The sequence below is a fragment of the Schistocerca gregaria genome, chromosome 3, assembly GCF_023897955.1.
Source record: "Schistocerca gregaria isolate iqSchGreg1 chromosome 3, iqSchGreg1.2, whole genome shotgun sequence".
NCBI lineage: Eukaryota > Metazoa > Arthropoda > Insecta > Orthoptera > Acrididae > Schistocerca > Schistocerca gregaria.
This window is the reverse complement of record NC_064922.1, coordinates 610665121-610689807: the sequence shown is the minus strand read 5'-3', so window position 1 is coordinate 610689807 and position 24687 is coordinate 610665121. Positions and strand designations below refer to the sequence as shown.

Here is a 24687-nt window from a genome sequence, read left to right as displayed (position 1 = left end):
GGGACGTACTCAAATCTCTATTCAGTTCTTCCAATGTATTGTCGGGTTTAGATTAGATTAGATTTACTTTCATTCCTATTGATACGTAGCGAGGAGGTCCTCCAGGAACATGTCAAATCACCGAACTGTGATGCCCTGTTATTCCCCAAAATCTATGTCCTGTGTCCAGTCCTTTCATGCACGTGAATACTAGAGAAATTTCTGATCACATTCAGTCTTGCGTGGACAAACGCCGTGGTGTTGTTAAGAGTTTCACGAAAACGATCCGCGAATTATCAGTCATACCACATATTCGATATATGCTGTCGATTATTCGATTGTTAATACTTGTGATACCTTGTTCGCGGGAAGTCGTCTGCTATTGAATAGGGTGAGTGTGTGCTGATGTTTTATGTTAATCCCCGAATTGTCAATCATACTGCATATTCGATATATGTAGTCGATTATTCTCTCGTTAATACTAGTGATAGCTTGTTAGCGGGAAGTCTTCTGCTATTGAAGTGGGTGAGAGTGCCCCGTTATTATATGTTATATATCAATGACGTCTGTTGATTATTGTTGAAATTTGCGCACTTTGTTTAGCTTTTGTTGCGAATCGTAACTGAGATAATAATTTCTCACTGCCTTTGATATATCGTACCTGTACTGGGTGGTTGACAGACGGGTAGACGTCATTTATCTTGCTACGTGATACACGTCAGTTGAATGTTAAGAATTGTCATTCATTGCTACTGATTAAATTTGTTGATACTGAAAAACAGAAATTAATGACGTTATGTAAATGAATAGTTCGTGATCTAAAATGATCTCCTGCATCTATTTTCATCAACAATGAAATAACCTGTTTTTCCATGTTTCAGTTAACTTCATTTACTGAGATGGTATCAGTGATCTCGATAAAGTGTTAGTACCGGAGCGAACATTGGGCGGTATCCACCTGTGCTCCTTAGGGCGTAACAAGATTTTGAAAATCACTTATTTTTTTATGCAGAACTGTATGTATAGTTTAGCTGTTAAGTTGGCCAAGGGTCATTTTGTAACGAAACAGATTTTGTTTATTACAATATTCCGTCAAAACGCCAGTTTTATTTTCATAAACGACTAGTTTCCGCTATTATCATCAGATTCAACTTTACATACCTAGATTCAGTTAAGTTATAACCTGTCAGATGCTGGACTCGAATTTTCACATTGTGATCATTTTGTGAGGTGTATGTGGGAAGAAGTAATATGTTGTCCTTCTCCTTCCCAAAGAACTCTCGAAATTTCACTAGTAAACACATCTATGATGCGTGACACCCCTTGTAATGTCTGCTACTGGAGTTTCTTGAGCATCTCTGTAGCACTCTTGTGCGGACTAAATGACCTGCTCTTCATTGGATCTTCTCCATCACTTCTATCAGTTATACTTGGTAAGGGTCTCAGATTGATGAAACAATACTTGAGAATTAATGGAACAAGTCTCTTGCAAGCCTCTTCCATCATGGATGAGCTAAATTGCCTCCAGATTCATCCTAGGAATCTCAAGCTGGCATCTGATTTTATTACTGTTTGTTTTATATGGTCATCCAGCTCAAGGTCATGCTGGATAGTTACTCCTAGATATTTTTTGGCAGATACTGTTTGCTTCAATTTTTCATCAGTAGTGTAGCTGTACAGTAGCGGATTTCTTTTCCCATGTAAGCGCATTATGTTACATTTATTTATGTCTAGGGTCAACTGCCAGAGACTACAGTGTTCATCAGTCCTCTGCGGGCAATACTGCAAGTCAGTACTGTCTTCCAACACTGTATAAAGTTGCATCATCCATAAACAGTCTTAATGAGCTTCCAATGCCTTCTACTAGATCATGTAGGTACATTGTAAACAGTAACATTGGTCTTATGACACTTCCTTGAGGTACTCTGGAAATTACTTTTATGTCTGTTGATTTTGTTCCATTATGAACTACATTTTGAGTTCTCTTTGCATGGAATTATTGGATCAACTCACAAACCTGGTCTGGTACTTGGTAACCAAACAGCAAATGATGCTTTTATTCAAAGATAACAATTACACTGAAGTCATTGCAATTCATGATGGTCGCCTGGGTGTTACAAAAAATGGGACATGCTTCTTAATAGCATGTGTGATCACAACAGATGACAATGCATGCCCTGCAAAGTGTTCCCATATTGGCCACCTGTCTGTAAGGAGTTATTGGGGTAGGGTGTTCCATTCCTCAACCAGCACAGTTTACAACTGCTAGGTGGCCATTGGTGCATGTGGACATGCTGCAGTACATCTCCTCAATGCATGCCACATACGCTCAGTGGGATTTTAGTTGGGGGAAATGGACGGGCCAGTACATTTGCCAAATATCCTCTTATTCGAAGAGCTGCTTTACCTGCACTAGTCCATGCAGCTGTGCACTGTCGTCCATAAAAATGAAGTCTGGGCTGCATGCATCCTTAAAAAAGAAGGAAGTAATGGCTTAATATCATTGACTGGTGAGTGTACTATCTTCAAAGATTTTAAGTTCAGTATCTCCATGCAACATTTTCCCTCCTCATATCATATAACATCATGTTCAGCAATGTTCCTGGGTGCATTAGTGTCCTCACATCTTGCCAGATGAGGATACATCCAACATTGTTGAACATGAACGAGTGAAATAAATATGACAGACTTCTGAATTTGGCTCCAGTGGCATGTATAGAGAAAGGTGGTCACTGCAGACTGCAACCATTCCCTGTCACTGTACAGATGTACTAGCCACTCGTCTAGCTGCTGACTTAGGAAAACTAAGCGAGGCGACTATTCATTGAGGTGAGGTTGCCACACATGACTGTGGAAGATGAGTGCTCTAGATTGACAAACGTGTTCCAAGAAGCACACAACATATTGCTCTGGGTAGTTCTTTGCTAGTGAGGATGTTATCTTGCCCTCATTGAGTTAAGTTACACCTGGAAGCAATGCCACAAGCTGTGGTGCATACAGTGTGCCGTGGTGGTTGAAATTGCTGGCAGGTGTACTGCAGATTGCCAGTTCAAAACTGCCCACCAGTAATTATTTATTATTTATCGTTTCTGGACTAGCCTTGAAATATCTTAGGTTTTTAATGTTTGTTTATTCTGGAATATTTGATGTTTATATAAATACAATATATAAAATGTGTAATATTCGAAGATGTGTGTATATAATTGTGCTCTCTGAAGGGGAATTTGGTTCTGTTCTGGCTGTGCGGTGGTGTTTGTAATAGCTGTGTTTTCATTGCTAAATGTTGCATTTCATTGACAATCCTGTTTTTGAATTTGGGCTTGTGTATGGTTTCAATGTGTCAGTATGTATGTAACACAGTTGTCTCTGTAGAGGACTTAAAGGACCACTTGTGTAAACCCTGTTGTGATCAGTAGTGTACCTTTGGTACCGTAGAAACCAAACTGTGCTGTGTTAAGAAGGTTGTGTTTATAACTTATTGGTCTGTCTTCCATAAGCTTTAAGAATGCTGAGTGCAGAAAATTGGCTTTTTGTTTACAATATTTTCTGTATTCCTTTTGTTTGGTAGGAAACCTTGTGCATGCCTTAGAAACTCTGGAGAAAAGCTTGGATTAACAGATTCACATATTACATTTGCTTACTAGATAGTCTTATATTCCATGCATAATTAGGTATGATTAATTGTAATAATGTGAAATGAACCATTTTGCGTTCTTATGTAAATATGGCTGCAAGCTGAGCATTTATAAGTTCCAGGCAGGCACAACAAAAAGACTGTTACACACTGAGTTTTGTCCAAAAACCTTCACCAGAAAGAAAAATAAACACACCCACACGTTCACACAAGCAAGCACATCTCATGCACATATGGCCACTTTCTCCGGCCATTACGGCGTTGCTGGTTATGACATAGCGGCTGGGGAGAACATCCTTTTTGAAGAGAGATTTGTCTGAAAGCTCAATTTATAACAGTCCTTTTGTCGTGCCTCTTGCAACACAATGTGTCATCTTAATGTTGAATAGCAATCTGTTTGTTTTGTAATATTATTGAGATTCCAATCTGGACTTTCTGTTGTTTCATTTATAATTTTCTGTCTTCCTTCCTTCCTCCCTCCTCATCCTCCTTCTCCCTTATCATTAGCTACAAAATAGCAGGTCAGCAACTGGAAGCTGTTAATTCCATAAATTATCTGGGAGTACGCATTAGGAGTGATTTAAAATGGAATGATCATATAAAGTTGATCGTCGGTAAAGCAGATGCCACACTGAGATTCATTGGAAGAATCCTAAGGAAATGCAATCCGAAAACGAAGGAAGTAGGTTACAGTACGCTTGTTCGCCCACTGCTTGAATACTGCTCAACAGTGTGGGATCCGTACCGGATAGGGTTGATAGAAGAGATAGAGAAGATCCAACGGAGAGCAGCGCGCTTCGTTACAGGATCATTTAGTAATTGCGAAAGCGTTACGCAGATGATAGATAAACTCCAGTGGAAGACTCTGCAGGAGAGACGCTCAGTAGCTCGGTACGGGCTTTTGTTAAAGTTTCGAGAACATACCTTCACCGAAGAGTCATGCAGTATATTGCTCCCTCCTACGTATATCTCGCGAAGAGACCATGAGGATAAAATCAGAGAGATTAGAGCCCACACAGAAGCATACCGACAATCCTTCTTTCCACGAAGAATGCGAGAATGGAATAGAAGGGAGAACCGATAGAGGTACTCAGGGTACCCTCCGCCACACACTGTCAGGTGGCTTGCAGAGTAAATGTAGATTTAATTGCAGATCGCTTGAAAATGGCAATGTAACCAAAATAAGCTTACTGCCTACCTGAACAATTCCTAAAAAATTGTTGAAAAAATAACAGTGCCCTTGCAAGAGATCATCTGTACTGCAGACATTGAAGAATATGACAACTGTTGTAAGAGTTATGTTCATATTCCTTTCCCCTGCTCCCCCTCTCTCCAGTTGAATTTTTTGTAGTTGATGTGTGATGTATGTACATAATAAACACTAAAACACCGTTGAATCTCCGTTCCGCGGCCACATCGACGAAGTGATCCATAGTGTCACTACTACCATTGTTGCAACAGCTGAATTGGCAATCCCTCATTCCTCAGGTTGCCTGCGGTGGAAGTCAGTGCTCTGTCCTGAGTGTCCCATTCTTTTTAATTGCTGTTAATGGTCTAGCACTAGCAGTAGGATCCTCAGTATCTCCCCCTTTATATGCTGACGATTTTTGTATTTCCTTCTGCTCCTCTTCTATTGGTGTGGCTGAACACTGTTTTCCAGGGAGCCATATGGGAGGTGCAGTCATGAGCCCATACTCGCAGTGTAGTGGTTCTGCCTGCTTTTATTTCTTCGTTTGTTGTCGTCTGTGTCGAAGTACTGTGTTCCTACACTGGTTGAAAAATTGTTTGTGGATTCCAACACTGACTACTGTAAATCATGTAGCCAACATGTGCACAGTTAGGTTTCACAGTACTTTAATTTCACTACTCACAACCCCCAATAATATAAAGGCATATATGTATAACCAGTGCACTATTGTGTAAACTTCTGATAAGCCTCATTAATAGTTTGCAGGTGAACCATCCACATACTGCTACAGTAGTTTACGGTTGAACATCTATGAGCAGTAAAACCTAACCACAAAGTTCAAAGTTGTTGAAGAATAATCAGGTATATATGGAGTAGACAATGTCATTGTTTTCACACGCGACCTATTTGTGTAACACTTATTTCACTGTTAAGTCAATCATTGTTGTCATTCTAAGCAACACAGGTTCCTCATCTGAAACTTGGCTGTGGACTGACTGTCTCATGACCAAAAATCAGGCCCTTATGTATCATCACAATAATATGTACTGAAACTACAAAGTGTTTAAAGTTAAATTTACAGAAATTACAAATTTCTGAATACATCAGAAAATTGGTTCTTTTTAACAGTTTCTTCTACTACAAGAGTTAGGCCGAATTATTTGTTTAAATAATGAAATTAACAAATATAGTTACACAAACAGTACTTTGGGCAAAACTGTTAATCATTTTGGAATTAATGAAGGGCTGGAGAGCTAAATAGATACTTTAAGATTACTAGTATTTTGTCTTCCAAGTGTTTATAATTAGTACAGAATTTATATTTGTTTATATGTCAACAATAGAATGTAAGTTACGAAACAATTATTGATTTCACCCTATAATGAAAGATACTAACAAGGAATAGTCAAAATAAATTAGAAAATCAATTACATACATAAAACTAAGCACAAAATTAGATCTGGTGTTATATTCCTTAAAACTAAGGGCCAACCTTTCTCTTTTATGGAAATGCAGATAATATTCATGTATGTTAATGGTAAAGAGTTAAAAGTAACTAAATGAATTTATGGAGGCAGTTGGCAAAACAAGAGGGGAATTAAAATCGTCCCAGCTTGCTTCATCGCAACGGCTTTCAGTTTTTGGCCACCAATACTTGCATTATGCAGTTCTGTCGTTGTACTGTCCACCCCCAACCAGAACTTTACCCAAATGACCAACTACTTGATGTAGTGGAAACTTACCTCCTTTGGGACTAGTCTTTGATATCCACTTAACTTGGCTTCTGTACCTCTGTCAGTTTATGAAAAAGTGCTGGTGGCTTCTTAATATTATTCAATGCTGAGCCACATCGACTGGGGTGCTGATTGCCCTACACTGCTGCAGCTGTACAAAGCCCTTGTGCAGTCCGATTTTGACTACAGAGCCTGGTTTATGGCTCAGCATTGCCCTTCACGCTGCAGCTGCTAGGCCCAATCCACCACTGTGGAGTTCGGCTTGTGAAGGGAGCTTTCTGAACAAGTCCAATGAACAGTCTCCTTTTGGAAGCTGGTGTTCCTCCATTGCAGCTACGGCAGAAACTACTGCTTGCATATCACACCACCCACATTCATTGTCTGCCTCACTATCCCAATTACTGTTCCTTTTTTTCCTCACTTCTTACTGAACTTGACACTTTCCCTCTACCACCTTTCCTGCGGGCCCTCTGCTGGCAATTATTCTCTATTCTCGGCAAGTTCCAGGGCTCAGAAATAGTCTACACTGAAGGATCAATGGTTAACGGTCTTGTTGGCTTCACATATGCTCACGTTGGACATACTGAGCAGTGCTCTTTGACGGCTGGCTGCATTGTTTTCACTGCAGAGTTGATATCCATCTATCATGCTCTTGAGCTTATCCGCTCGTGTGCCAGAGAGTCCTTCATCACCTGTAGTGACTCCTTAAGCAGCCTATGAGCTCTCGACTGGTGCTTGCCCTCGGCAACAATGGACATTCAGTGACCCTAATTTGAACCCCAGGACACATTGGAATCCCAACCCACGAACTTGGTGGTTGCCTGGCCAAACAGGCTACCAGTAAACCAACTCTGAAGATAGGTCTGCTGGAGACTAATCTTGGATTGGTCTACCGCCTCAAAGTTTTCAGTACCTGGGAAATTGAATGGCACACCTTCAGTACACCAAATAAATTACGTGTTATCAAGGAGACAACAAATGCATGGCAGTCATCCATGCAAGCCATTTGCAGGGACTCCATTGCCCTTTGTCGGCTCCGCATCAACCATACTTGGCTAACACATGATCACAACCTCTGTCCCCAGGACCCACCTCGGTGTTGCTGTGGCTCTCATATCACTGTCGTCCACATCTTATCGGATCTATTTTAGCGGCTCTGCAGTGGACTTTTGACCTTCCCAGCACCCTGCCTCTGGTGTTGGGTGACAGTGCCTCAATGGCTGTTGTTGTTTAACATTTTATTTGTAAGGGGGGTTTTTATCACTCAATCTAAGGGTGGGAGTCTGGCCTTCTCTCCCAGGCCCTCATGCTCCCTCCATTTTAACTCATCTTCACTCTTTCTTTGCTGTTTGTTTGCCTTGGTGTTCTTCTTGTCCCTACGTGTGTTCATCTCACCTTCTGGAGATTTTAGTGTGTTGCAGAGTGACTGGCTCATATTTTTTTTATTCTTGTGATCAGCCAGCCTCGGTCATCTGATATATTATTTTAATACCTTCCAATACTTTTCCTTTTAGTGTACATTTTCCCCTTTTGGTTAGCTTCTTTCGTTTGTTTCTTTACATGTGGTTCTGCTCTTTTCCTTTTCCTGACTTCTTTTGGGAATTGTTTTAACTTGAGCCCTGTTTGCATGAGGAAAAAGGGACTAATGGCCTTGTAGTTTGGTCACTTTATACCCCAAACAAACCAATCAACCACCTCATTGGAGATTAGCCTGTTATGCAACCAAAATTTTCTGCTCTATAACTATAACTGTGTTGAATATGAAAAAGAGAGCTAAAAGTGTCATGTATGTAAGAAATGGGGATATGCTACAGATCAGTCTGTTTCCACAACCTTTATTTCACATTCACATGTATTGGATTCACCAACTAACAACTAAACTGTCATCCTCCACCTAATGTAGACAGTGGTAATGTAGCAGTCTAAACTAGTCAGTGGGTTGTGTTACAGATCAATCTTGCACAAAATTAGATTTGAAGGGGGACACTCTATCCCACACTGTGTACTCTGTAACATACCTTATTTAAAAAGTCGCCATTTACAAAATTTGCTAGGTCTTGCGAATTTTCCATTAATCTATGTCCATCTTTTATTTTTATGTTATCCTTGTGTTTCCCTTAGCTACTACTGTTGATGTGGCCAGTTTTTAAATGTATCCTCAAAAATTAATGTGAAGAATGTAGGAAATATTGCATCATCTGTGTTTTCTAAATATGCTTCACCCCAAGTTTGGTTTGCCACTGCACTTGGGGGAAAAAAGTATATTTCTATGTTTAGAGACGATCTTTATTAGGGATAAAGTTTTGTAGCCAGTCACGAGTAATATTTAGGTGAAATGCCCCTGTGACACTTAATCCTAGAAACAGCCTATGTGTTAGGATGCTTATTGCTCAGACATCATTGTGGAAACATGATGTAAATTACGATTTTAACAAAAACTTTCATAGAAACTTTATATGGGAAAAGCTTTTGAAAAATGTAGGGAATACTTCTAGAATTTTTTTTACTTATATTACATATATGAGAAAATACTGACAATAGTCTGACCTGAAACTTTTATATTCCCAAACTTGCATTTTCATTCATTAATGTTGCTTATTCTAGTCAAATACAGTGTAGGTAATTTTCCCACCACTTTTCATCTGTGAAAAAATGAGACATTTAGGGTAGTTGTGGTATGATGCAGATGATAAATCCATGCTGCTGTTTGGCACACACTGCTATAAGTGCAGCTTCAATCAAAAATAATAATTAAAATTTATTTCTTCAAGTAAAAGTCAAGATTTTTTGTTGCAGTTTTCTGGTCACTAATTTATACAAGTTTAGTCAAAAAGGACTTTCCAACTGTGGAGAGATACAGAAACTTTTTGAGATAACTTACAGAATCAGTAGGCATGTCATTTTGTAGCAGACAACCTTAAGTTTGATTCACTTATTGCATCAGTACCCCATTCCATCCTCAGGAGTGCCAGCATAGTGCAGAGTTGAAATAGTTACTTCCAGCAGTGTGTAGCATGTTCTCTGTGTGTCACTGAAATTGTGTATCTGGATATGCTTGAAAACTTTTTAATTCCACAGATCAGTGAAAATGCCTGAGATGGAATAGTTTACTACCAGCAAGATGGTGCATCACCTCATTTTCTCATGGAAATTCGAAGTTTCCTTGACAATCGCTTCCCAAGTCAGTGAACTGGCTGTGGAGGGCAAATTGCTGGCCATGTTGCGCCCCAAACTCGGCACCATTGGATTTCTTTCTCTGGGGTTTTATTAAAGACCTTGTGTACGTTCCTCCCTGGCAAACAATTTAGCTGATCTGAAAAATTGAATCTACTCTGCCTTTACACAAGTTATGCCCGACTGGCTACAAGTATGAGAAGAAACTGATTACCTGTGGGATGTTTGCTGCATCACAAGTGGTAGTCACATTTAACCAAAATGACACTTGAGACTTTTATGAGAAACTTGAGGTTGTTTCTACAAAATGATACATCTAATGATTCTACAAGTTATCTCAGTAAATTTCCTTGTAATTTTAAAGTTGTAAAGTCTTTTTTGATTCAACCTGTACATGGCTGTATGAGTCAAAATTCTTACAAACATTGAAGTTGATTTTTGTTCAGTGCTTCTACTAATAATGAAAATAGTTCATATAATGTAATACTGTATCTCCTAGTCAATGTGCCACACTACTGTTGAGTGATCTGCTGTAGGATGACTGAGAGAGATGATGTGAGAGAGAGAGCGATGAATCATGTGGATATGTGCAGAGATACACAGGCAAGTTTGTCATTGCTTTATACATGCAATGACTACACAGTGCCACTATTGATACAGGAGACAGCGGTGCAGCATGTGTACATTTGTCAGTGCAAATTCCATCACTGGAATCTGCTGCTCTATCACCAGGCTGCTCTGTCCTTGCAGACATAATGACTCCTGTCCTCAGCTGGTGGCGTGGCCAGCAGGGTGTGTCACCCGAGCCGGAAGTCCGCACCTGACCTCTGGAGTGCAGCTGTCTATTCCCTCAAGCACTACTCTTGGTCACCACGTAGAAGGCAAAGGAAAACAGCCAGCAGCTGCCACTGTAATAAAGCCACAGCAGCTCCAGTCGTTTGCCCAGGGCAGCTCAGTTGGTGATTGAGGACAGCCTTGTACCCGGGAGGCCGCATGATCACACCCCAACCCCACCCTTGCAGACGGCAGCTTGCAAACTGTCAGACTATGTAAGGCAGAGGGCAGAGGCTGGCCTGCCCCCTGCTCTCTGCAACTGTGCAGTGCCAAATTTCAGACCCACCTCGTCACAGCTGCCTGCTGAAATTCATCACCAGTTGGTCGTCATGGCTGGCCTACAGCTGAAATAATCATTATTCTCTCTGGTTCGAGGCATGCACAGAATGGCAACATGACTGCTTTCCTTGAGTCTCTAAGCTCCCTTATTTATATTCCTGTTCCTATGCCTCTGACTTAGTCCCTCTGGAAAAGACAAGTGGAGTGATCCTTAATAATTATAACATCAGCTTTTTCTGGCTCACTTTGGCCGCCACATAACAGTTTGCTAGGTTATATTGTAATTGCAACATACATTTTTTTCGTAGTATGTTAGTGCCCCGTGCTGCACCTAATTACTGCGCACCCATCTCCTCACTTGTTTATAGTGCCTGCCAGGTCGTTCTTCCTGACCTATGAGTGATGTTGTAAACCTGCCTCACGGAACCATTTGCTTAATGTCAAAATCACCAGCACTTACTATCCAATGTGCCCATCAGTCTCTTCACTTCTACCTTCTGGCCATAGCTTCGCATAATTTTCAAGAATTCTTCAAATCTATGTATGTACTTGTTTGTGACGCAGCACTAATTTAATACTTTGGAAGACTGAATGGTTAGAAAGGTTTTTGAAGTTTGGTCCTCCCCATGTGAAAGCCCTGTCAGCATTAGTTAACACCGGCAATACCATACCAGTAGACCAGTGACTTCATTAATGTGTGCAGAGACATGACTCTTAGAAACAATGAATGGCTGAGTTACTAACAATACAAAAAATATTAGGAAATTAAAATCTGACAAACTAATGAGACTTACATGGGAATATGGACATTTGGGTTGGGTATTTTCTTGTTATTAATGCTGTTAAACATGTTAAAAACTAGACAATATCGGACTACAGTGGGAAAATAGGGATTCTCAATCAGTGACATAAATGTAAATATGGAATGGACAAAGTACATATAAAAAAACATTGAAACATTTGTTGGCAACAAATCACCTTTAAACCTAACTTGGACCTGAAGCTACACTGCAGTTCAGTTTCTCACGGGAAGGGAAGGGGGGGTGTTAATCACCACTGCATAAACAATTGCGGTAAAGGACTCGATCGTGGCATGTATTTTCGAAGAGTTTGTTTCACAATATATCTAGTCGTCTACAGAGTATATTTTTCTTCTAAGAAGTTAGATGCCGCCCCACTAAATCTATCTGATAGTTGTGACAGGGGAGTCACTGATTTTTCCAGTAATTTTTAGGTAGTAATACCATCCGATGATTTTCACGTGAAAATCATCAGTATTTGACGAACAAACCCTGTCCACTGTGGTGTTGGATCACTTAAGGCAGAACTGCATCCGATACTATATTCACAATCTCAAACAATAGAAACTCACAAGTAGGAATATCAACAATGTAAGGAAAGACAGATTGCTACTTACCATAAAGAAGACACATTAAGTTGAATACAGGCCTCGAGATGCTGGAGTTGGTGGTTGTGTAAGCTTTATACAAGTGTCTGTCTACAACTTAACGTGTCTTTTTTATGGTAAGTAGCAATCTGTGTTTTCCTACATTGTTGATATTCACAATCTCAAAATTCATATACCTACAAGAAACAAAAATGCAGACTCAAGGCCAATTTGACCTTCGACATTTCATCTCGGTGTGCTTTGCTCTACCTCCAGAGGAGAGGACTCCAGTTCAGGAAAGTGTAATGATGCTCATCAGAGAAATTACCCATGACATACCCACACTACTCGTCCTTCCCGGAGCAGACATGTTACAACTTATTGCCCAGCTTACAGTTCCTCTATTGCTGCTCGGCAACTGCAGTGCACACCATCTCATTTGGGGATCTCCCAGTGCCTGTGCAGGGGGCACATTGTGATCAGATATTCTAGAGCAGCTTAACATTGTTTCCCTTAACACATGTGAACCCCCATTTCTTTCAGATTCTACACATTTGTTGTCACCTAGGTCTCTCGTTTGCAGTGCACCGTTCCCCACCATCTAGAATGGTCCATTGTCTCAAACACACACCCAAGCGGCCATTTCCTGTGCATACTTCACTTGCTGAACCTTGTACAATCCATGTCTAAGATGACTTGGCAATTTTCTAGAGCTGGCAGGAAACTCTGCTTCTTATTGGCAACCTTTGACAAACAATTTTACTGCAGTGAGCACCAGAAAGAGTACTGTATGGACATCATCCTCTCCCTGAATGTACCATACCCCGAATGTCTTCTCTCCTGCAATAAACTCCAGTCTTCTTGTGGACTGAGGAATGCAAAGAAGCAGTTCACATGCTGAGAGATGCTCTATGTGTCCTTAAATACCAAGCACTGTCCGATTAAAACAGACGTGTGTAAAGAGCTGTTGAATTATCAGAGCTAGCAAAAAAGCTTCTTGGATATGTTAACTCTCTTGACTATTTGCACCCTCTCCCATCATTTAGGATAAACATCTTCATGTTGCTGGCAAAAAGATCTATCTTTTGATACCTAGTCTGACCATTGCAGATAATATTGTAGTGGATATCTCCCGTATCTTGGACCGGCACTTTGCAGAGATCTTGATCTTGCTTCCCATTACCATTCCGCCTTCCTATTTCGGAAGTGAGTGTCTCATTTTCATGAAGGCTACAATACTGTGAAGAAGCTAGAGCATGCACTTCCATTACTACATTTCTCTGTTCTGGGACTGGATGACATTTACATTTAGATATTGCAGCACTTTTTTCATAATGACAAGTATTTTCTCCTCTATACATAAAACCGTACCTGGAAGAATGACACATTTCCTACATGGTGCCGCAAAGCCCCCATAACCCCTATACTTAAGCCTGGTAAAGGCAGAGAGTTTCCTTCCAGCTACCATTCAGTTTCCCTCACCAGTATATTTAAAAGGTGATGGAATGAATGACCAAAAATACAGCTATAAGGTGCCTCAAGTCATAAAAAGTGTTAACAAATGTTCAGTGTGGCTTTTGTTGGTGTTACTCTGCAGTCAACCATCTCATCATCCTGTTGACCCACATCATAGACAACTTTCTGTGTAAGGGCCATATTATGGCCATATTTTTTGATTTAGAGAAGGCATATGACACTGGATGGGAATCCTCCATAAGTTGCAAAGATGGAGCTTCTGAGGCCACCTGCCCCAATTTATTATGGAATTTTTGAACGACTTTGTTTCTAATATACACATGGATCCGACTTTATTGAACCTTTTCATTCAGGTGAATGGGTTACCTCAGGGCTCCTGTGTTCAGCATGACCTATTTGCTATAGCATTCAAACATGTTATTAACTGTCTCCAACTGGGCATCTTAGGTGCCTCCCTTTGTTGATAATTTTGCAGTCTGTTGCAGCCCTCAGCAAACTCAAGTGGCAATCTCAGTGTTGCCTCAACAATGTCTGCCCGTGGAGCATAGACAGTGCCTTCCACTTTTCCACTGGGTATGGGGGAGGGAATCATCCATTTTACATTGCTTTAACACTATTCACCATTGCGGAATCTGTTTAGCTACTGGTGTACTCCCCACCAGTCCAGTTATGAGCCCCTGTGTGACGTACTCTGCAGATATGCTTGCCAATGGTCCTCTGTGCCTAGCCACCTATCTGATACTTCCTCTTTTGATTATTCCATCCTCTGCCAGTATGAGGCAAGCTCTGCTTCCTGGTTGCCTCCTGGAGATTGCTTTCATATTCTACTTTGAAAGCTTAATCTCATGTTATCTGCTTTGCTCCCAGGATTGAGAGTCTTTCCCTCAGTTGATCTGTGCAGAGATCTGTGCCCATCTACTTTGCTTCCCAGGAACACTACTCTGGCTTATATCATTTGCTTGACGTTTCTGGAGCTTTTGGGGACAGCAACTCCATTTACACTGATGGGTCTATGGATGACCATGGCATGGGATGTGTCTCTGTTGTTAATGAAGAGGTTTTTACGAATTGCCTTTCAGACCGATGCTCAATTTTTATTGTAGAGTTGCTTGCCCTTTATCAAGCCTTGTTGCACATCTGGCGATATTTAATCTCTCAATCACTTGTATGCTCTGATTCCTTCAGTGTCCTTCAGAGCATCTGTGCAATGTACACACACCACCCTGTAGTTTAATGTATTCAAAAAGGTTGACACTCACTCTTCAATGCAGGCACTAATGTGTTGTTTATATGGATTCCTGGACATGTCAGTGTATAGGGGAATGAAGCTGCTGATGCCAGTGCCAAGGTTGCGTTTTTACTATCCAGCCTCATAGCAGTTTTGTCCCCCTGGATGATCTCAGCGTTGCTATATGTCATCATTCTGGCACAAACAGAGTTCATCTCTCCATGGGAACGAATTCTGGGAGAATAAACCCCTCTCTATGGCTTGGGCAACTACATCTTGTCCATATTGTACGTGGAGATATTATAACCAGATTGCTTATTGGGTACTGTCTTCTCAGCCATTGTTACCTGCTAAGCAGTGACCATGCTCTACTTCGCTGGCACTGTAGCAAACCACTAACAGCACCACATTCTAATCCACTGTCAGTTTTTTAACACCTTACACTTTCATGTACATTTGACATCTGAGATATCTAAAGTTTTAGCAGGCGCAGCACAGGCTGTAGAACATGTTCTGCTCTTTACTCACTGTAGCAATTTGCAAAGATTTAATTTTCGAGTGTGGACTACAGTTATTCTAGAGACTTATACTGAGTGGATTCTTAAAGGATTGTCATTGTAGTTGTTCATTTTTGTTTGTGCTTTGTTGCAAAGAAAGGATATGGTACATCAGGATCAGAGGTAAATACAGAAACATCTCATTAGTAAGTGTCCATGCCCCAACTGAGGACAAGGAGGAAGACATAAAAGATGAATTCTATGACACCTTAGAACATATGCACTCCAGGTCACCACAGTCTGAGATAGAAATTGTGCGGGAGACCAGGTGTTGATAGAGAAAAAACATAAAAAGACAGTAACAGATGTTAGGACAATGAGAAGTGCTGTGATAGGAATGGATAATTCTCTCATGCTAATAAAGATGAAACAATCATTACAAAAAACAACTAAGTAAGAGCAACACTGGCAAAATAACCCAAAGAGTAGGTGTGAGTAGGCTAAAAAAAGAAGAGGTGAATAGAATTTAAGATTAAACTTAGAAATAGATTCACAGAATTAGAGAACAAAAGCGGTAGGAAAGAAGATGAAGATATCAATAAAAAATGGAATAGTAACAGCAGTTATAAAGACGACAGCACAGGTACTATTAGGAGATAACAATAATGGCAATATCAAGTGCAAACCATGGTTCAATGAAACATGTAGGAAAGCTTTTCAGGCCAGGAAGACAGCCAGACTGGCAATGATGAGCAATAACAAACATGAAAATCAAATAAAATACAGGACAGCCATGAGATAAATGAAGAGAACAGTTAGGCGAGAGAAAAGATCATTTATAAATAAACAGACAGAGAAGGCAGAGGAGGACTGGACCCAGAACAATAGTAAATAATTTTACAGAACAATGAGAAGCTATAGAAAGGAGTACAGAGCTAATCATGTGATAATGAAGAACGAGAATGGAAAACTGAACTCTACAAATGAAGGGAATCTAGAGATCTGGAGGAGATACTTAGAGAACTGCTGTACAACCCGGTAAACACCTATAGGAATGAAAACAGGGCAGAAAAAAAATAAAACGTTCAACCATTAATCAAAGAACCAACTCTGATGAAGGTGAAGGAGGCAATGAGAAGACTGAAAAATGGAAAGGCCCTAGGAATAGATGTGATATCAGCAGAGCTCATCAAAGAAGGGGGTGATAAGACATATGAATGGTTAGCCAAATTGATAATAGAGGTGTGGAAAAAAGAAATAGTGCCAGAGGAATGGAAAACTGCTGCTGTATGTCCCATATACAAGAAGGAGACAAAATGTTGACACAGAACTGTAGAGGAATATATCTGCTATGGATGTGCCATAAAATAACATCAAGAATTATACTGAAAAGCCTCAATCCTTACCCTGAAGAAATATTAGACACAGCACAAGCAGGTTTCAGAATGGATAATTCAGCAACCAACCAAATGTTCACATTAATACAAATACTAGATTAGAACTGGGAGCATAGTCAGGCTACCTTTTGTATGTTTAGAGACTTCAGCAAAGCATAGGACAGCATAGCGAGAGAGGAGATGTGGAGGGGTAATGGCAGATCGTGCAATACTGGACAAGCTGATAAAGCTAACTAAAATGTGTGTGATGGAATCAAAGTGTACAGAGAAAGTACAGGGGGTGTACATTTGAGGCAAAAACAGGAGTGGGACAGGGAGACATTATATCGCAAACCCTTGGCACTCAACAACACCCTGAGGAGAGTAACACAAGAATGTGCAGGAGTTAATATGCGGAAAGAGATATGTGTTCTGGCTTTCGCAGATAATATTGTGGTGATAGGAAAGAGCATGGAAGACCTGGAGAAGATGGGAACTGTACTGATGGAAGAAGTTAAGACCATAGATCTAAGTATAAATAAAAATAAAACAAAGTTCATGATATAGGAAGAAGAGCTCAGTTAGGACCAAACCATTTAACAATCAGGAACCTAACAATAAAGAAGACACACATTCATATACCTCATGTCAACATCAACCAGCAAAATCTTATAGAAAAAGAGATCATAATGAAAATTCAAGCCAAGGGGAAGATGTCTAGGAGTATTGAAGTTATTATCCAGGCAGACAAAAATAAGAATATAACAAACTATTGTCAAACAAAAAGTGAGCTTCACAAGTGAGACATGGACCCTGTCAAAAAAAAAAAAAAAAAAAAAAAAAAAAAAAAAAAAAAAAAAAAAAAATGTAGAAAATGAACAGTGGAGAATAAGGAAAGACAGGAAACTCAGACAATAATACACTATTTTACATAGTAACATGTGAAAACTAAAAGACTCATGTGGTACAGACCTGTGAGGAGGAGAGGGGAAAGCAAAGTAATAAAGGCAATGATGGGTGGAGAAGCCACAGGTACAGAACCACTAAGATGACCAAGAACAAGATGAAAAGAAAATACCATGGGAGGCATACAGATACTGGGTCTGGGAGATAAAGATGCAGCTGACAGGAAGGCTGGCATGAATGAGGCCAAGGGCTAGATGCATTTTGCATGGCCAGTATAAGTAACTAAGTTGCTACTTTTAACAAGTGTTCCACATTCATTGTTTTTATATTTTATCCCGCTGCTAATGCTGTTTAGGCTTCTATGTGTCAACGAACTTTGAGACTCACTAAGTGCTTTCCCTAGAAAATGGCCTATATTAAATCCTTATCTGGGCAATTTTAAAATCAGCCGTTTTGTGGCCTTTAAAATAAGTGCCATTGTTGCATCATTGGACAGTTAGCAGACACATAACTAAGACTGAAATTGTTTCCAAGTTGCACTGTCAATGCTTTGAGGGGTTGGGCTATATGTTTGTTTCAGAACGTTGCAGTAAGTATTGATATCTCCTCCTTTACATTATATTTATAATTGTTGCTGATGTAATTTGCTTTTATGCTGTGATTTATACCACTTTTATATTCTCATTTCCTTAAAAGTTTACCATGTACCAACAGTGTGGAGTTCATTACTGAAGATCATATTTTTTTATTTGTTGAAGGATTACTCTTAATTTTTTGCTGGAAGTATAGGTGTGAAAATTAACAAAATTTATTAAATACGTCCTGCTTGTAGAGATATAGAGCATTTACAACAGTTTCTTGATCAGTAGTTCACTAATTTGCGTTGTTTGCAGTTAAAAAAAGTCATGTAAATTTCCGGAGGGAAACAATATACGAAGAGAATACAGTCAACCACTCTGTATTAGGTGAAATGCTTTATACAGGCAATTGCATGTACATACACATATAACTAGGTTTTCAGCTCCACCACCATCACGGGAACATTTACAGTTGTAACATGGATTTCAGACCATGATATGTCTTAGCGTACACAAAACTTTGCCAGAGGTACTTATTTTAGTACAGCTCATAATCTGGTAACAGCATTTGATAGGGTATTACTTAAAGTGGCATGTGGTCACCTTTTCAAATGTCCAGCTGTATATTATCTGTGACTTTGATGAGTTCTTGTACTGTGTAATAGCAGAAGTCAGTAAATTAAAGTCAAAACCCAGTGCTGGCACTCAGCATTTCCCTCTCAAATATCAAAAGAGGGTGTTCAAGCTAAACATCATCACCCAAGTAAAAGACCCACCATTGACAGCATCTTATGCTCTCACTCCTCTAGGCACTGTAGAACTCTTGAAATTTACTGTTGGAGACAGTCAGACAGTGTCGTTAAGGAGAACTACTTGCAACCATATGTTCATCTCTACTGATGAATTCTTCCACCACCAGCAGTCAGACGAGTTATCGGAGGGACATTTTATTATCCATTTCCGTGCTTAGCCATTGGTTTGGATTTATCTAAAAACGATAGCCTTTTTTTATGTTTTTGGGCTAATGTCTTAGAGGGATTTGCGAATATTCTTTGGAAGAGACTAAGTTAAATATTAGGGCGGGAGACAGAGAGGTAAAAGGAGGACATTGAAATTGGACTGTTGTCAGATTTTAACTATTTTATTGATCTTTGGAAAAATAAACCAGGGCTGGATATGATCAGATTGCGATCTAGTCTTCTGTGAAAAATTTTTGTGTGTGTTCTAAAATCTTGCAATGAATCTAAGTTCATAGTTTGTAGAGATAGTAACCAATCCATGTTGATTTTGTAGGCCTTTTATTTGCTGTCCTAATAACCTGCAACGACAGTGCTTATTTCTGATTTCAGGATAGTAATGGAGAGCCTTGAAGAGATGGGAAAGAAAGCATACCAGAAACAAGTTTTTGAATTGTATCGTGAAGCCATAGATATCTATTCTGCAGCTATAAAGAAACATGGGGAAGATAAACGGTTTTTAAATAACAGATGCATGTGCTACATCAAACTTAAGGACTATGCGAAGTGAGTAAGAATTCTTTTAAAATATTGTTGGTAAGCTCCATGCTTTTTCTTTTTGAAGTACTGTTCATATTCTGTGGGAAAAAGGCAAAAATGAAATATGTGGGAATGTGATGAGCCCAGACATTCACAATTTTACATTGTTGCTGTATTTGGAAATACTTTATGTGGTGACACAGCATTATGCTTCAATTTCAGTGCAATGAAGGATGCTGATAAATTAGTTAAATATCATCCCAAATACAAAAAATCGTTTTATCGCCAAGGTGAAATTATGAAATTGTTGAAGGTGAGTTGCATAATACTAATGAGTTGCATAATACTAACTTCAGAGTGTAGAATATTTGGTAACTATGGCAAGGGTGGCATAATGAATCTTATAATATAGTATCTAAGTTAACAGCAGTATATACAATAATTTTGATTATATTTTAGTAAAGTAATGTAACTGTTTGTTTTACACAAGGATGAATGCTGGTGGTACCTACAACATAAGATGCATGCTTGTGCAGGATATATTTGTGAGTGTTTTTCAGTTTATAAAGAAATTAGCTTTTTTAACTGATCTCTATATTTTTAATATGTGGAGAAATTACAGAGAAAGTAAGTTCAGAAACAGAAATCTCTTGAAAGCAAATGATATATGATTGATTTAATCGAAGTAATCTGTGGCAGAGCAGTACTGATGCTGGGGGGAAAAAACACGGCCCATGGGCATAGAGCTTGATAAGAAATGAGCAGATCAGGATTTCCAGTGAAACTTTTTGTTATTTCAATCTTAATTGGACACAGCTGATAAACCTAAGAAATTACAAAGAATGCAAAATGATAGTTCATAAACTATGGAAGACTGAAAAGATATTTCTCTACAGTTTCATTAATCTATTGTTCTGTAGTGGAAAATGATGAAAAATGCTTACTATTTCTGTAATGCATGAAGCCAGAGCCCCCATCCTGTTGGTTTCAAACAGCGATTACTTCAGGGAATTCTGACATTGGTAGTGGATTGTGAGTTCGCTGGACAGGATCCCCCCTGAACATTTAACACCTGAAGTGCCTAAGTGCCTTACACTGTAAAGGCACCACACATCAGGAGCACTCAGGAATGCTCTCTGCCATGGCTCAGAGCCTGTGTGGAGGATGCAGTCAGCAGGGCAGGAAATTACTGCATACTGCATACTGGCAGATGCCTGCAGTGAGTGGTGCTGATGCCGCACTTGTGCCTAGCCTTGTGTAGCACTCTCACTCTTAACATGAAAGAAATAGCAATGCTGAGCATCTGTAGTTGCCTAGATCGAGTGGCAGTGAGTGTCAGTATGAAGATGGTGTGTTGATTTGTGCCATTCTTGTTTTCCATTCCTCATTTGACAATTTGACTTGAAGTGAAGTGTCTACTTTATGTTATTATTAGTGCAATTTATTTACTGAGTGGAAGTGTTTGTGTTAAGTTGAAAATGAAAAATCCTGTAGGTCGGATTTACAAACAAATTGGAAAAGACAGACTTTGACAACAGAAAGAATGCAGTTGAGAAAGGCAACTGTGTTTTGGCGGTGAAGCAAATCCATAAACAGTGAAGGCGAAGGGTCAGTATCCACATGCACACTCATTAGGAAATATTTGCAGAATGTAGACATAATCAGTAGTGGCATATCAAGAAATACAGTGATATCTTACCAATAAAAGCAACCACTGTAAGAAAAAAATAAATGTGGGTAACATACAGGCTATTTGTGCTGCAGCTTGTGATGTTGGATTAAGAACTATCCAGAGCGCATGTGCCATGAGGAGAAAATCCCCAACATTTGATTCTCTTCGGAAAAATATTCTACAACACAATTTTTTAACCAAACTAAACTAGTTTGAGAAAGGCATTGTCAGGCTTACAGTCTATGAATTTTATGATACTGGCAAGTGCACACCAGAAAAACTGAAAAAAAGTTCATTGAACAAATAAATTTTACTGGATCTGTTAAATCTGTGAGACACATGTTAAATGATAGAGGATTTAGATATAAGTGTCCAAATGATGGTAGGTTAAGGTTTAGTTGAACACAGCAACATAATGTCTTCCAGAATCAAGCTTTTGTTGATGATGAATTCGCTGCATACTTAAAGGTGTCATGCAACCTATATTCTGTTCGGATGAAACTTTGGTTCCTCATCCCCTCTCACTAAAGCATATGTGGCAGTTTTTGAGCCAAAGTGGGGGCATGTAAGGTACCTGTTTGGAAATGTGCCAGGCTGATTATTATGCAAAGGGGGTTAGTGAAGACTGGTTTCCTTAAAGAAGAAAATTAGTTTTCAGATAAAGAAAAATTAAAACTCAGGTGCTCACCGTTCCAAAACTAACACAGGAACACAGATAAGTGTATAAATCAGTTTGAGGCCAATTTTTTGAATTTAGTGGATGGAGGTTCCTTCACCACCATCTACAACACTAAATGTCATTTGGTAGTCATGAACGCAGTTCCAACAGCAGGAGCTGAAATGTTGGATTACTTATTTGTGGGTTAGAAGTACTGGTAACTGAAAAGGGTCACCAAGTAGTACACTTAACAGCCTTATCATTGCCACTACAACATGACTGATCTCATATGGGCCAAAATCAAGAGAGAAGTAACCACGAGAAACAAGTTTGAAACCGTAGATGTTGGGTGCTTACTTCAAGAGACCTTGGAAAATTCAGAAATGAACAGTGTCAGAGATGTGTTCAGCATGCAGAAAATCTACAGAAAGACTTATGAGAGACACTGTAATGAAGCTTATAATCATCAACTGCAATGATGACTCAACAACCATAGGTGATGAGAACAGCAAGGAAGAAGAATAAGAAAAATGCCATTCAGGAGAACTTGAGCGAAGACAATTGGGGTGGGTCATCTGTTAGATTTGACACTTTTCTCTCAATTTACTGTGCAGTTACAATGTTAATATTTTCTGAGTAATAACGTAATAAATTATTGTATTGTAAACAAATTAAATCATTAGTGTTTTGTATTCCTTCACAACTAAAACCCATTTATATGACACTGGATTCCAAAGTGAACTGGTGAACTGGTGTGCTCAGTGCCTGTACAGCAATTTACAATTTGGAAAATAAGGTGGGTGTTTACAACAATGAGTTTGTTAGTATTTTTTCCCCAGTTCAGATTTCAGCTGTCTTATAGCTGGTATTAGTGCATTTAGAATATGTCATATAGACCAGTTATGCATTATTGTTAGTGAGGTAATCTGCTTGAAATTGCAGTACCTGATGTTGTCTATAATAATTCTACACACTGTGGACTGGAAATGAAGAACTGAATGAGAAGGCTTTAAATTTTTTTAAAAAATTAAAATATTATACACTTACATTGCTCTGAAAATGATGTGACTGACAAATCCTAAATCAATATTTTGCTGCAAAAATGTAATACATAATTACATTGATTTTTACATTTGAAGAAACCATTACAGTAACAGAGGTGCATGTGACTATCAAGTACATGTGAATCACAATCTGGCAACAGCGTGCCAACAGCCACCTGTTAGTACACCTGGCCAGAGCTATATACTACTCAGTTACATTCAGCATTACTTGATATTTTTGAAACTGTTTGTAAATCAGTGGATAACAGGGAACACTTCATGCTGTAGCTCCAGATGGTGCACTGAAAATTAAAAAAAAAAAGAAAAAGTCCGAAGTCAGTTTTGAAAGACGGTTTGAGCCATTATTGCTTCATTCATCGACAGTCATTGTGTGCTGAAACAGAGGAACTCAGCAGTTGCTCTACTTTACAATAATGGATGTAGACACAACAAAAATTCTACAGATTTGTCAGTCTCCTCTGTAATGTACAAGATGTTCACTAAACTTAGCACCAACTATATAGGAAAAGAAACAAATATGCTTTAGAAGTGAATGTGGCATATAGAACAGAACAGTGAGCACGAATTACCACTTTACCCAGGATTCCTAGATTTTGAGAAAGCTTTTGACTCAATTTCTGCAAAATCTATGTTGACAGTCTTTGACAGACAAGGCACTGGCTCAGTTTGTCTTTGTATACTGGCTAACATGTAAATTAATGCTATAGCTCCATCAGACTTCGTCAGAACATAGCAATTCATAATTGAAAGTGATGTGAGACAAGGAGATTTTATATCACCAATACGAGAGAGAGAGAGAGAGAGAGAGAATGGTTGGCCAGTGCTTTCCTCCAGGAGGTAAACTTCTGGTACTGCCGATAGACACATTTAAAAGTGAAGACTCTAATCCCAGTTTTCCTCCCAAACTATTAGTTCCTTCCTCAGGGAGGAAAGAGAGAGAAGTTGGGGAATGTTAAAAAGAAGTAATAAATCACCCAGACTCCAGGATGAGTGGGCCTACACATTGTGAGCAGAATAATAAACAAAGTTCCAACAGTGGGGATTAGTTTTTTGTGTTTAAAATGTGTCAGTACCGGAATTTGCCTCCTGGAGTAAATATTGGCCAGACATTTTGCCTCTTTGTAATTTTATATCTAATTTTGTACTTTCCCATTCGTTCTTGAATAGGCCTACATACCGTACAAATCAACTACATTTTAAACATTGCTTCTTTCTTCCTTCACAGCGGTACCCATTAGCAGAGAAAGCATTTCTTGAGGTTTTAAAACTAGACCCTTCTTGTGAAGAGGCTCGTCAACAGTTACTGGAAACACAAATTTTAGAGATATGTTCAAACCATCCATTTACGGAGCTTCAGGCTGCTGATGCACTTAATGCAACAGGGACAGTTGAGGTACTGTAGCATGTAGGAAGGCAATCTCTAATTAATTATAATACATGAGTACTTAACTTTAGGCTATAGTGTCTGTGTAATATTTCATGTCTTAAATGAAGGCAATTTTAAGTGAAGATAATGACGTAATTTGA

At 39.2% G+C, this 24687-nt stretch overlaps 1 protein-coding gene across 15 annotated transcripts in view; it reads left to right on the top strand.

The window, feature by feature from the left end:
* Positions 1 to 207: 207 nt before the first annotated feature.
* The window catches only part of LOC126356181 (uncharacterized), a 70449-nt gene continuing 45969 nt past the window's right edge, over positions 208 to 24687 (top strand). Inside the window, exons 1-6 of one of the 15 annotated variants that reach the window (XM_050006954.1) lie at positions 861 to 2163; positions 2249 to 2489; positions 5561 to 5663; positions 19620 to 19793; positions 19989 to 20079; positions 24386 to 24553. In XM_050006954.1, coding sequence (XP_049862911.1) covers positions 19627 to 19793; positions 19989 to 20079; positions 24386 to 24553 — 426 coding nt within the window. In that variant the 5' untranslated portion in view covers positions 861 to 2163; positions 2249 to 2489; positions 5561 to 5663; positions 19620 to 19626. Of the gene's footprint in view, positions 505 to 860; positions 2490 to 5560; positions 5664 to 19619; positions 19794 to 19988; positions 20080 to 24385; positions 24554 to 24687 lie in introns of those variants that run through there. The other 14 variants (XM_050006956.1, XM_050006957.1, XM_050006951.1 and 11 more) reach the window with 14 other exon arrangements.